Below are 12,875 nucleotides of genomic sequence, written 5' to 3'. Positions count from 1 at the left end.
AAATGGCTTACTAATTGCTGTGCCAACCAATCTTCTGTGTGTTTAGACCGTGAGCATTCAGCGGGGGTTAAAGGTCAGGCCTTAGTTCAGACTACAGAGATTGAAGGTTGCTGCTTACGTAAGTTCTGATTCCTGGCAGGTGTCAGGCTCCTTGGAGAGAAGCCGAGGCCCTCTGTGCCTGTGTTACCTGTGACACCGAGGACATCTGATACTTCCGAAAGTTTTCATTACCCTAGTTGAGTACAACCCCGCTTGGTATGGTTCTGCAAAGCACTGGACAAGCGTGCCATGAGGCAGAGAGTGCTGTGACAGGTGTGAGACAGGGCCAGTGACAAAGTTCTCAGGACAAGATGGCGTTCGAGGCTGGTTTTCAGCAAGTGACGCAGACTTGAGGGCACGAGGACAGGCGCAGAGGTGCACTGAGCTGGGGTCTTTAAACTGCAGTAGCTGCTCTGTCCTAGGAGGAGGGATCGAGGGTGCGCATGTCCGCCAAGGCTGTCCCAGGAGCCTTTAATTGCTGGATATTGTGCAGTGTCCATCCCCGGAAGATAGAAGGATCCTTCAGTTTTAAGAAGCACAGCCTGGTGGCTGTCAACAGAGCAATTCTCAGTGATGATGGCAGAGGAAGGGGCTGCAGTTAGGGACAGAAAGGGAACTGGAGTAGTGTGTGGCTGAAAGCAGGCATGTTAGCTGCTTGGTTGGTACTGGGGAGTAGAGGAAGTCCAGCTGTATAGCCGGCCCACAGCCGGCCCTGCTGGGTAGACACAGGGATCTGGATGGTGTGACGGTGGAGCTAGCAGGGTGCACCAGTGCATTAAGTCACCATGGCCAGAGTTCATGTTCTTTGGGACCACAGCGACACCTGGAGTTAGATAGCAGGTCAGTCGCACAGTAAAGCAAACACTGAAGATCGGAATGGAGTCCCTGGCCCAGGGTGAGGAGGCCACAGCAAATGCCTATTCTGTGCAACAAGGAAGCCAACGTAAGCCAGGCATAGTGCTGCTGTTTAGCCACATATTCTAACTCTGTGGTGGGTGTGAGGAGCCATGCAGCTGGGGAAGAACTGTTGGGTTCCTTTAGCAGTTTGGTGACTGGAGGTCAAAGGTTGTTTGAGTGGGTAGGGACTGTAGTCTGAGGGGTCTTTAGGAAGATTCTTTATGGCCTTTCCTGAGTTGATGGGTAGTGTCTTTGTTTACATTTAAACAAGGTCATATTAATAAATCAGACAACCCAAAGCGGTAAGCCTGGCCTTCGTGTAACTCGCAGACAGTAGTGCAGGAAACAGACTGTACCGAGTGTATGTCTGTCCGCGCAGCGGTGTGGCTGTTCCGTGCTCCCATACTTGGTCATTTATCTGCTGGGGTCTGGAAAGAAGTTGGACTGGCTGCTTGAGTGGGAAGGGCTGATTGGTCAGGTAGAGCAGTGGTGTAAAGGCAGAGCCTTGGGCACGGCCTCCATGCAAATCACTGTCAGCGTGAGCTCTCATTGCGCCCATCCCATCGCTTAGCCTGTCTGTCTCCACCACTCACTGACAGGGTTAGGGTTGCCAGGGTGAGCAAACTAGAGGGGTGCTAGAGCACTGGTCCTCAACCTGCAACCTCTTTGGGACTCCAGTGGCCTTTCACAGAGGTCGCTTATGACCATTGGGAAAACACAGATACACAGATATTTATATTATGATTTGTAACAGTAGCAAAATTAGAGTTACAAAGTAGCAACAAGAATAATTTTTGGTTGGTTCTCACCATGACATGAGGAGCTGTATTAAAGGGCCTCAGCATCAGGAAGATTGAGAACCACTGTGTTAGAGGCTCCATGCAGGAGCTAGCCATGACTCTGGTATAGACTGCCAATGGCCTTGGGCACAGTTTCTGGAGCTAGTGGAGGCAGCCAGCTCAGCTCGAGTCACTCTTGCATGCCCAGACATCTAAACGTTACCTAGATGGATTGGAGTGATTGTGGGGAAAAGGCTCAGTTAGCAACAGTGTTGGCAGAGTCGGTGGAACTGCATTAGGCCTGTGATGTAAGTGATTTGTTACAAAATAACTCCTGTATTTGCTTCTCTACCTCCGTGCTTAGTTTTCATGTTTTAATGCTCATTTTAAAAATGTAGCTCAATTTTAAAATTTTAAATCAGTTTTAAGTTAGCACACATATTAATGAGTTTTCATTAACACACACACATATATAGCTATTATTCTTTGTTTATATGCACATATATGCCCTTCCCCCCTCTGCTCTCCTTTATGTCCTTCCTCTGCCCGCTCTCAGTCTCCCCTTCTCTGTACTGCTTCCCCCAAATCCCTTCAGCATTTATGCCACATTTATTCCATTACCTCCTGTATTCCTTCCTTCTCCCTCGAGATCGCTTTTTTCCTTCTCACAGTCTCCTTTCTAATTTTTGACCTTGTTTTTTTGTTTTGCCTCTATACATAAGAACACAAGAATGCTTTCTAGGAGTCAGGGCAAAAATCCAGGCAGTGGAAGGAGAATTGCTCAGAGTAAAACCTTGCATGACGAGAAGAGCTCAGTGATTGGGTATTGAGACCAGTGCAGACCAAATCCAAAAGCTTCCTGCTAAAAGGAATGCCAAGATGGTTCTCATCCTGCCTTGGGAAACATGAGGCATAATTTGCATATCCTGGTTAGCCTCAGTCATTACCTGTGGCTGTGACGGGCCAGTGGTTCTAACCACAGCTTTCTCTCCATGCTTGTTAGCGAATCTCATAATACAGAGTCTAATTCATCGTATGGTGTGGGAGGCGCTTGAGCTGGCTCCGTAGAACACTACAGCTGGCTCTGTAGAACACTACAGCTGGCTCCGTAGAACACTACAGCTGGCTCCGTAGAACACCACAGCTGGCTCCGTAGAACACCACAGCTGGCTCCGTAGAACACCACAGCTGGCTCCGTAGAACACTACAGCTGGCTCCATAGAATGCCACAGCTGGCTCCATAGAACACCACAGCTGGCTCCGTAGAACACTACAGCTGGCTCCATAGATTGCCACAGATGGCTCCGTAGAATGCCACAGCTGGCTCTGTAGAACACTGCATTTTAAGAGCAAAGACTCAATTTTTCCCTTGGAGTAGAGGCTGGGGAGAAGGAGAATTACTTCAGGATTCTGTTGAGGTGAAATGTGAAATATCATGCCAAGGCAATACTGTGTCCTGGGGGGTGGGTAGGCATCATTATCTAGGACAGATGTGAAGTGAGTAGTTGGCCAGATGGCAGGGGTGGTTAGGGATGGCTTCTTTAGGGAGAATGCACTTTCTAAGTGGGAAGAGTCAGAGCTAGGCAGGGTTATGTGGTAGTCATGTACTTTGAATTTTAGAATGATGCTTATAGCTTCATTACTATTTTGTAACTGACTATTTCTAATGTCTACTGTGTATTACTGTAGGGCCGCCTTTTTGCCTACCCGGACACTCACCGCCACCGCCTGGGACCCAACTATCTGCAGATACCTGTGAACTGTCCTTACCGTGCTCGAGTGGCCAATTACCAGCGTGATGGCCCCATGTGCATGCATGACAACCAGGGTAGGCCTGGATATATTTGACTCCTTCCCTGTAAAGGCAGAGAGCATAGGACTGGGTGGGCTGGGATGCTAGACTAGTAGTTCTCAAACGGTGAGACCTCCTGTGCTGTGACTTGCTCTATAGGCTCCTGTGATGATATAGGCATGGGCAGCCACCTAGATCTCCTCAGTTGGGAAGTTTTGAGCTGCCCGTGGTCTCTCCTGGTTTCTGTCCACTTTAAGTTATCCTTGAGAGTTCCCTCCTCACATCACCCTTGGTGTCTGTCTGAAGTGAAAGGCTGGGAGGGGGACCTAACGCAATGGCTGCTGTGGCTGTGGAGTGTATCCAGCCTGAGCCACAGGATGCACAGTTCTTCAAGTCACTCTTACCCTGCTGAGAGCTTGGAAATTCAGAGGCACAACATTCATGTTTCTGTCTGAAGTTGGAGGACCAGCTCTGACTGGAATTTGGAAGGGAAAAAAGAGAGAGGGAAAAAAACAAAACAAAACAAAAAAAACCAAGGGGGTCTCTTCTTCCATGTTCTTTGCTCAAGTTGACTTTATCTAAGTCACTTATCAAGATGACATTCTCCTGCATTTGAGTGTTTTGGGGTTCATTTGTCAAGTGCATGGCTCTCCCGTCTTAGTTACCTTCTTGATGCCAAGGCACAGAGAGCCTCAGATCTTAATTCTGGTTAGCCAGGCAGAACAATTGGTTGATGTGTTTTCTTTTAATATTCTAGTTTAATGAATATCTTAGTTCTTAATCTCATGCAGGGAGCCTATGCTTAAGTAATAGCTGCAGAAATAGATCTCTACAGAAGTTTGACCAGTGATGTCTGAAACCATAGCTATCTGTACAAAACTCAAACATATTGTATATTATAGGGTATGTGTACAATAAAGGCGACTTGGAATACAAAGGGCAAAAACCCATTTAACATTTCTAGCACCCAGAGGCCACGATTGCATCTTTCTGTATTTCTTGCTAAGTTTTTTCCATGCTTCCACATCTAATTGTTTTGCATCTGCCGTTTTGTGCTCAGCTGCCCTGAATGCGCATGCTTTCTGCCAAACACCACTGAGTACATCTAGTATTTCTGCCCCCTAGGACTCCAGAGGTATGGGCCCAAAGTAGTAGATACTCCCCGTGTCTGACTCCTGCCTTTCTGGTCTTCTAGGCTTGGGTTTCTTTTCCTTCTTAGGTGGTACTTTTGTTATCATAGCTGTGCGTGGCACAGATGTCCCTGTTTATCTCGAGCTTCATTTCTAGTTAATTATTTCATGTTTACATCCCACTGGCACACTTGTGAGAAAGTTGCTCTGGGGCTGATGTTGAAGTCCTCTGCCTGACTTTAGAGAGCATTTGGGCTGTGCTCTGGAGATTCTCGTGAAAGAGTGTAATTGTTTCCAGTTGCCAGAACCTCCAAGACAACTCCCACTTTTGGGTAAAGGTCGGGATGTCCTTGAAAATAGAACTTAAAACCTCTCAAAGAGTGAATTCCTAGGGAAGAAATATTGTGGTGGTTGGCAGATGACGTCTTTGCTTGTTGTAGTGATGCAGCTACCCCAAGGCTGTCACGCGCCCACGCTTCCCACCGCTAGAAACAGGCGTGCAACAAAACAAACTCTTCTGCGGATAACCTTTATTGAACAGCACTTTGAGCAGGGGCTTCATGAGCAGGAAACTTGTCTCTGAGTCGGGGACTCCCTACCGAGTTCTACTGTCTAGACGACCTCTCACGCGCAGTCCCCCACGAGCGTTCTCTCTGTCCAGTCTCTGTCCACTCGGGACCTCCCGCAATCTCTCCTATTGGGTCCCTCTCCACGTGGCACCTCTCCGCCATCCCTCTACGTGGGGTCTCTCACAATCTCCCCACTGTCTTCCTCCTCTCCTTCCTCACGTGGGGGAGAAAATGCACTGCTATACATGCCTAGGAGACTTTTCTTGCTACTGATTGGTGCATCCTCCTGTAGCTCAATCATGTGCCCCTGGGGTGGGCTGTGACTTATGTGGTGCATGCGCATTAAGTCTCTTGGCTGGGCAACAGCTCTGTTTGCTGAGTTCTCGGCAGGATGCCGGCACCATGTTTGGGTGCAGCACAAACGGCTCCCTACACAAGGCTATGTTCTAAACTGAGTAACTCATTGCCATAATGGGATGGGGCTATTTTTTCCTCTCTGCACACACCCTTGGTGCCTTGATCACTGTGATAGGCGGCATCTCTGAATTATCCATAGTGGATAACCTGGAGGAGAGCCATGAAGCATTCCAGCCACAGGCTGCTTCCTGTAAGCCACTTCTTGTGTTCCTAGGCATTGTTTTGTACAGGCAGCATGAGCTCTGATAGTCAGGCTTCTGCTCCTACTGCCAAGGCGGCGTGCCGTGAGAAAAGTAAATACGCCACAACTGGGGCTGGTAAGATTGCTCGGAGGACTCAGGGTACCTGCTGCAAGCTTGAAGGCCTGAGTTCACACCCTGGAACCCACATGGTGGATGGAGGGAGAGTTGACTTCCACAAGGTGTCCTCTGATGTCCAAATGTTTTGTGGTCTAAGTACACCTGCACACACAGAGTAAATAAAAGCTAATAAAAAATCAAGATGAGGAAAAGAAAAGCCTTATTTTTTTTTAATCTCAGAACCATGAAAGATGTATAATTATATCTGCCAATATTTTGTCCAATAAGTCAAGATAAATGAAAGCTAACATATTAGAAATATAGATTTTTTGATATATTGATTTTTATTATTCAGACCATATGTTGAAGTATCAATTTAAAAAAATTGTAAGAGGGCTTAGTTGTAAACTGTCACACTGGATTTACACACATATATTTATATAAAAGGGCAAATTAAATATTAGCAATTACAGGAGTCTCACCCTTAAACTGAAGGAGTCTTCTTTAATAGCCTTCGGTGTAGCTCGCTGGCAATCTTAATACGTTCAAGCAGCTCATTCATGTTGTGTAAGCCCCAAAGGAAAGAACTGAGGAAACTCATGGATAATTTTCACAGCTTCATTGTAAAGTTCAAGGTCAAAGCCATTACAATCTTCCTTAAACAGGGTATCAGATGCTCATAGTAGAATTGAGGAGAGCATTAGAATCGGCTAAGGAGAGATGTTCCAAAATCTTAAAGGCGTGTGAAGAGTTGTCAAGTTCTCTCATGGAAACAGACAGAAACTCAGGCTTCTAGACCCTTTGCCCCATCCCCACCTCCCATAATGCAGCAGCCGTGACCATCTGAGCTTCAGACGAAGTCTACAAATGAGGGAACAGAACTAGGTTGCTCTTTACAATTGAGTCAGTGTTTAGGTGGAGCCTACTTCCAAATGAAACTGTCAGGTCTACAGTGTGTCTGGGCCTGACCTCAGTGGCAACCACATCAAATCTTTGGAGAACCTTCCTGGGGGCAGGTAAGCACCAGATGTTATAGACGTGGACCTCTGAAGCGTTGACTCGGATTTGAGATGATTTTACTCAGGCTCAGAGCTAGGCAGCCTACGTGTCCAGACCCAGGAAGAGAGGAGTCATTCCGCAGCATGTGGCGAGTTTGTATCCCTACCTAATGCATGTGTGTTCGATTACTGCTGGGCCCTGCTCCTTCCCTTATTGATGACTCGTAGACATTTGTCAGTTCCCTAAGAATCTCTCTGCTTCTTTTTAAAGGTGGTGCTCCCAACTACTACCCCAACAGCTTCAGTGCACCAGAGCAGCAGCGCTCGGCCCTGGAGCACAGTGCCCAGTGCTCTGTAGATGTGAAACGCTTCAACAGTGCTAATGAAGACAACGTCACTCAGGTAACGGCTTCCTTGGCTCCTCGGTTGGCACTTGGCTGTTTTTCTTGTCAGACCTTATTACAGAGTCCTACCAGTCTTATCATATAGCTCTGCTGGCCCACATAGACCAGGCTGGCCTAGAACTCAGATATGCCCTCTTTGCTTCTCTCTCCCTCAAGTGCTGGGACTCAAGGCATATGCCATCACATCTGAGTTACCGTCCACTTCCAAGGTGTCTCGTGCATCTTTAATTGAATCCGAAGAAGACTTAGCTCTAGCAGCAAATGAGTCTCTCTGTTGGCTAGAGCTGAAGAGCTCTCATGATATTCTTTGGATTTCAGATATGGGGACTCATTGTCAGTTCCCCCAGCCTTTATTGAAATGATACAGTTGGGTGATGCTGGGGAAAAATGATGTCTGAGAATCTAAGACATGGGCAAGGAAGACATAAACACCCTGGCAGGAGAGCCCAATTTCCAGGGACTAGACCTGCGATCCAAGACTTGTTGAGGGCTGGGAAAGCAGTTCTTTGCTTGCCTTGCATGGACAGGGCCTTGGGTTTGAATCCAAATCCTGGAAAACGCAGCAAAAGTGGCAGTGAGTGTGGGGTTCCACTCGGGGCTCCTGGGCATCTGGCTCTGAGGTGCTCACTCCCGCTCCCTCCCCTCTGCCTCTGACTTCTGCTGCTTGGCCACGCCCTCGGCTGGCTGGCTCCCGGCATGGCGTCTGAGGCTTTTCTTCTCAGCTTTAGTCTTCCCGAGCACCTTCTGTTTCTGTCAGAGCTGAGAGAGAATCTGAAGGTATTGTTACCCAGATCCACCTACTGCTAACAGCCCTAGGTCAGGTGCTTGTTCTGTTCCACTGCCCTGAGGGCTTTTCCAGTGGTGGATTCAGGAGCCAGAGTGTGGGCTGGGATGTGCTGGGTGTAACTTCCACCACACCCAGCCAAAGAATGGCAAGGTAGTTGCTCTGGAGTTTTGAGTCTGTAAATCGCTATTTAAATTCAAATAGATTCTGTTTTTAATTTTCTCAGTTTAAAAATGTAGATTCCAAGTGAAATATTTATAAATACATAAATAGACTCACTGTGAAGATGTTTTTGTTTGAAAGATATGTGTGTGCGCGCGCGTGTGCTAGTGCTATTTTATAGTGGTATTTAAGGCACATCTAGGTAAGCCTTTCCTGGTACGTTACTGTCTTTTAGAGGTATGGGGGACATTAAATGTATTGCAATGTTGCCTCAACAACCAAGGGCTTGCTTGTCTGAGGTCAAAAAAAGCAAGCCTGTCCAACTCCTTTAGAAACGAGACTGCTTGTTGGAACTTGAAGGTTTGCTATGTGAGCTTTATTACGGCCTTCCTTATTTTAGTGAGAGGTTTTTATCATCATGTAGGACTCAGATTTTCAAGCAGCCATGGCACTGGCGTTACGGGTTTAAAGTAGCGCAATAATAAAAGTCCTGTGGCCAGTACCTAAGAAGCTTTGTGTTTACTTCCTTAAAAGTGACATATCAGACCTATCCTCTCATGAAGAACATTGCAAAGGCAGATTAAATGCTTTGAAGAAGGTCTGGAGAGATGGCTCAGTGGTTAAGGGCACTTGTTCTTGCAGAGGACCAGGGTTCAATTCCCAACACCCATATGTGGCTCACAACAATCCAACACTTCAGTTTCATGGGATGTGACACCCTTGTCTGACCTCCATGGGCACCAGGCAAACATGTGGCGTATATTCTAGTACAGGCAGGCAAAACATTCATATACATAAAAGAAAATATATCTCCTTTTCAAAAAAAATAAAAAGCTTCAGAGAACAAGGCAACGGCTTAATGACCAAGAATGAGCTCCCATGAGAAGCTGCGGTGAACCACTGGAAATGCTTCCAGAAATTACTTTTTGGGCAATGAGATGGCTCAGTGGATAAAGGGTCTTTGCAGCCAAGCCTGACAAACTGAGTTTGATCTCTGGAACCCACACAGAAGAACCCACAAGTTGTCCTTTAACATCTACACATGTGCCGTGGGATGCGCATGCGTGCACATGCTTGTGCACACAAATAAATAAATAAATAAATAAATAAATAAATAAATAAATAATCAATCATAGATGGCTGCCTACCTTCAGCTCTCCATAGACAGACTATATCGAATGTTCTAAGAGGTACTGCAGCTCAGCTAAGCACGTTATCTTTAAGTTCCAGTAATGAGAGTGAGTTACAGTAGCAAGTGGAGGTGCACGGGAAGTTTATGTCCTGTGGGCATCTTGACCAATATTTCCCCGTGAAGATGTGATGCCTCCGAGGAGTTCAAAGTTCAACTGGTAGGTTTTGTGGATTGCAGAAGGCTACAGCTGGTCTCGGTGTCGTGCGGAGGACCAGGAAAGATACTGCCCACCAGACTGAGCATGTGGACGCTAAGTGGGAGCAACGAATCCTGAGAAAATTGGACACACACATGTACACACATACACTTGTACACACATACACACATACATATCTGCACAGAGAAGGAAATCAGTTATAAGCTATTACCAACAAATGAATGCAAAACCAATTAATTCGACACAGACGACAGTTTTCATTCTAATTTTTCAGTGGCTTTTAATTGTGCATTTCGAATGTAGACTCTTGGGTGAATTTTATCCATGGTAAAATGGTTGATTGGCTGATTGACTGAATGATTTTGCTCTCTTGTTGCTGAACAGGTGCGGACATTCTATACGAAAGTGTTGAATGAGGAGGAGAGGAAACGCCTGTGTGAGAACATTGCCAGCCACCTGAAAGATGCTCAGCTTTTCATTCAGAAGAAAGCGGTGAGTCTGGCTTTGATAGCTGAAGGGTGACGCCTGCTGGCTCCTAGAGGTAGTGCGGCTGTGTGGGAGAACCCTAGCAATGAAAAGGTGACTCTTTCTTTGGGATATTGTCCAGGAGGTGCTAATATGTATCTTCCTTTGACTCCAGGTCAAGAATTTCAGTGACGTCCACCCTGACTATGGGGCCCGCATCCAGGCTCTTCTGGACAAATACAACTCCGAGAAGCCTAAGGTGAGCCCTGAGTGGTGTGGCTGGTGGAGGAGCCCGTGCTGGGCTGTGTCGGATACAGCTTGCTTTCCACTGGCATTGTCTCCTCGGTTCATCAGTTATCAGGCATTTCCTTGGAGCTCTAAGGAACTTACTGGCACAACTCGTATGCTTCATTTTAGCCCCGCGCAGTATGAAATCGTTCATGGTGAATGGATTTCTGAGTTGTTTTAAGAGAAACCCCAGGTGCCTAACTGGCTGTCTTTGTGTTCTCTTTCTTTGACACAGAATGCAATTCACACCTACGTGCAGGCTGGCTCTCACATGGCTGCAAAGGGAAAAGCTAACCTGTGAAGGTGCTCCCTGAGGGAGCAGAGCCCCAGGCTCACCTGTAATCACCGCTGGATGGATTCTCCCCCGCTGAAGCGCAGACTCCCACGCTGACGTCTTTAAAACATAATTCGGGCTTCTAGAGCGAATGGTAGCCATGCTTTTGATGATGTTTCCCGAGGGGGAAATTAAAGATTAGAGCTTAACAATCCTTTAACAGAAACATGGATCTACTTAGGACTTCTGTTTGGATTATTCATTTAAAATGATTACAAGAAAGGTTTTCTGGCCAGAAACATGATTTAATTAGATGATTGGTGCATTCTCATGTTACCTCACGGCCTGGTATATATACAACACAAACAGCGCACAAACACACACACACACACACAACACACATATACTACACACACAGAACACACACACACACAAAACATACAACACACACATACAACACACATATACTACACACACAGAACACACACATACACACACAAAACATACAACACACATATACTATATACACAGAACACACACATACACACAACATACAACACACACACAACACACATATACTACACACATACACACACACACAAAACACACATATACTACACACACAGAACACACACATACACACACAAAATATACAACACACATATATACTATATACACAGAACACACACAACATACAACACACATACACAACACACACAGAACACACACACATGAACTCAAATGAAGGGATGGTAAAGATGGCCTGCTCAGAATTTTTTTTTTTATTTTTCTAAGGTCCTTATAAGCAAAACCAGACTTGTACCATGTCTTTCAAAAATAACTTTAGCACTGTTGGAACTTAATGTTGATTCCTGTGCAGTCGATCAGACTCTCTTTTTGTCCACTTGAAATTCTGTTTATGCTACCGCACAGTGATCTCACATAGGGTGATTTGTACTTGCTTACATTTTTACAATAAAATGATCTACGTGGAAGGGTGCTGTTTGCGGTCTGTTGGCTCTGCATAATGTGGGATATGACACCAGAGAACACTTAGTCTGCTGTAACAGTGAGTGTTCCAGCAGCCAGAAGACTTGGTGTCTGCCACGGAATGACCTCCTGGCAAGCCAACTGTCAGTCCTGACTGGAAGTTCTTAAATCCTTTGCTCATCAGCCTGCTTTTCCGGATTCCTAAACCTGCAGGGGACTGAGCGAGTGCTCAGACGTTACCAACTTGCACTGCTTTTACAGAGGACGTGACTTTGGTACCCAGGGCCTGCGTTGTGTGTCTCACAACTGCCGGTAGCTTCGGAGGACTCTGAGGTCCCTGGCTGGTAGAGATGAGCTGTCTTTTTACTGCCGCGTCCCCCTTGAAACTGGGCTGTGTGTAGACACAGAAAGTGGGTCTGCCTGTTTACACGCAATGCTGAGTCCTGCTGGAGAAGGGGCTTGCTATAGTTCTCTGTATATTAAGTCTGTAAGATAAACTCTAAAGATGAGTTCTGTGTGCCAGTAGGAAGTATATGTATATGGGTTATACATAGAGTGTCAGGGGGTTAGGAGCTACTGTTCTGCTTTATAGTTTATTTTCTAACATAAGCTGGTAGTTAACAACCATGTGTTCCAGCATGTTCTCTCTGTCTAACGCAGAGGTTCTCAACCTGTGGGTCACGACAACTGGACAACACACTTTTGATAGTCTTAGGAACAGAGACACCAGCCAGTAGCAAAATTACTGCTGTGAAGTAGCAACAAAAGTAAATTTATGGTTGGGAGTCCCTGAGACGATCAGCAATGCGTGTTTTCCAACGGTTATGACCCACAGGCTGAGAACTGCCGGTCTAACACTAGGAAGCATCTTCGGTGTTTCTGTGGAAATGTCTTGTGACTTTCAAAGATAGAGACACTGATGCGGCTCCCTTCCCTCATTAGGTTTCATTTCCTGTCTAGTCATGGAGCATCGAGGTTACGCCCTGAGAGCTGCGCAGCTGAATCCCTAAGGAGGATGTAGTGAGAGGTAGTGTTCATCAGCGCCTACACACATGGTCATGCCTGCTGTATAGGCCAGTGGCTTCAAACAACAGTCGTGATGTGTCAGCCCTGGGTCCCGTTGGCCTGATCCAGGCTGGGGTACTGGCTGGGGCTAGTACAACTATGTGAGGTGCCTACTCCCCTGAGACCCGTAGTACTGGCAGAGCCAAGAATGTAATCTGGGTTGTAGGAGAGCTC

General features: G+C 46.4%; 1 protein-coding gene across 1 annotated transcript in view; it reads left to right on the top strand.

Annotated features, from left to right (window-relative positions):
• CAT (catalase) overlaps positions 1–11,641 on the top strand; it is a 31,745-nt gene extending 20,104 nt beyond the window's left edge. Inside the window, exons 9-13 of the mRNA XM_080930982.1 lie at positions 3,405–3,543; positions 7,192–7,322; positions 10,004–10,111; positions 10,260–10,343; positions 10,608–11,641. Of these exons, the coding sequence (XP_080787108.1) occupies positions 3,405–3,543; positions 7,192–7,322; positions 10,004–10,111; positions 10,260–10,343; positions 10,608–10,673 (528 nt within the window). The 3' untranslated portion in view covers positions 10,674–11,641. The remainder of the gene's footprint in view (positions 1–3,404; positions 3,544–7,191; positions 7,323–10,003; positions 10,112–10,259; positions 10,344–10,607) is intronic.
• Positions 11,642–12,875: the final 1,234 nt, after the last annotated feature.

This window comes from Micromys minutus (assembly GCF_963924665.1).
Source record: "Micromys minutus genome assembly, chromosome: 17".
Classification (NCBI taxonomy): Eukaryota; Metazoa; Chordata; class Mammalia; order Rodentia; family Muridae; genus Micromys; species Micromys minutus.
Note: the sequence above shows the minus strand (reverse complement) of the source record. Positions and strands in the feature narration are given on the sequence as shown.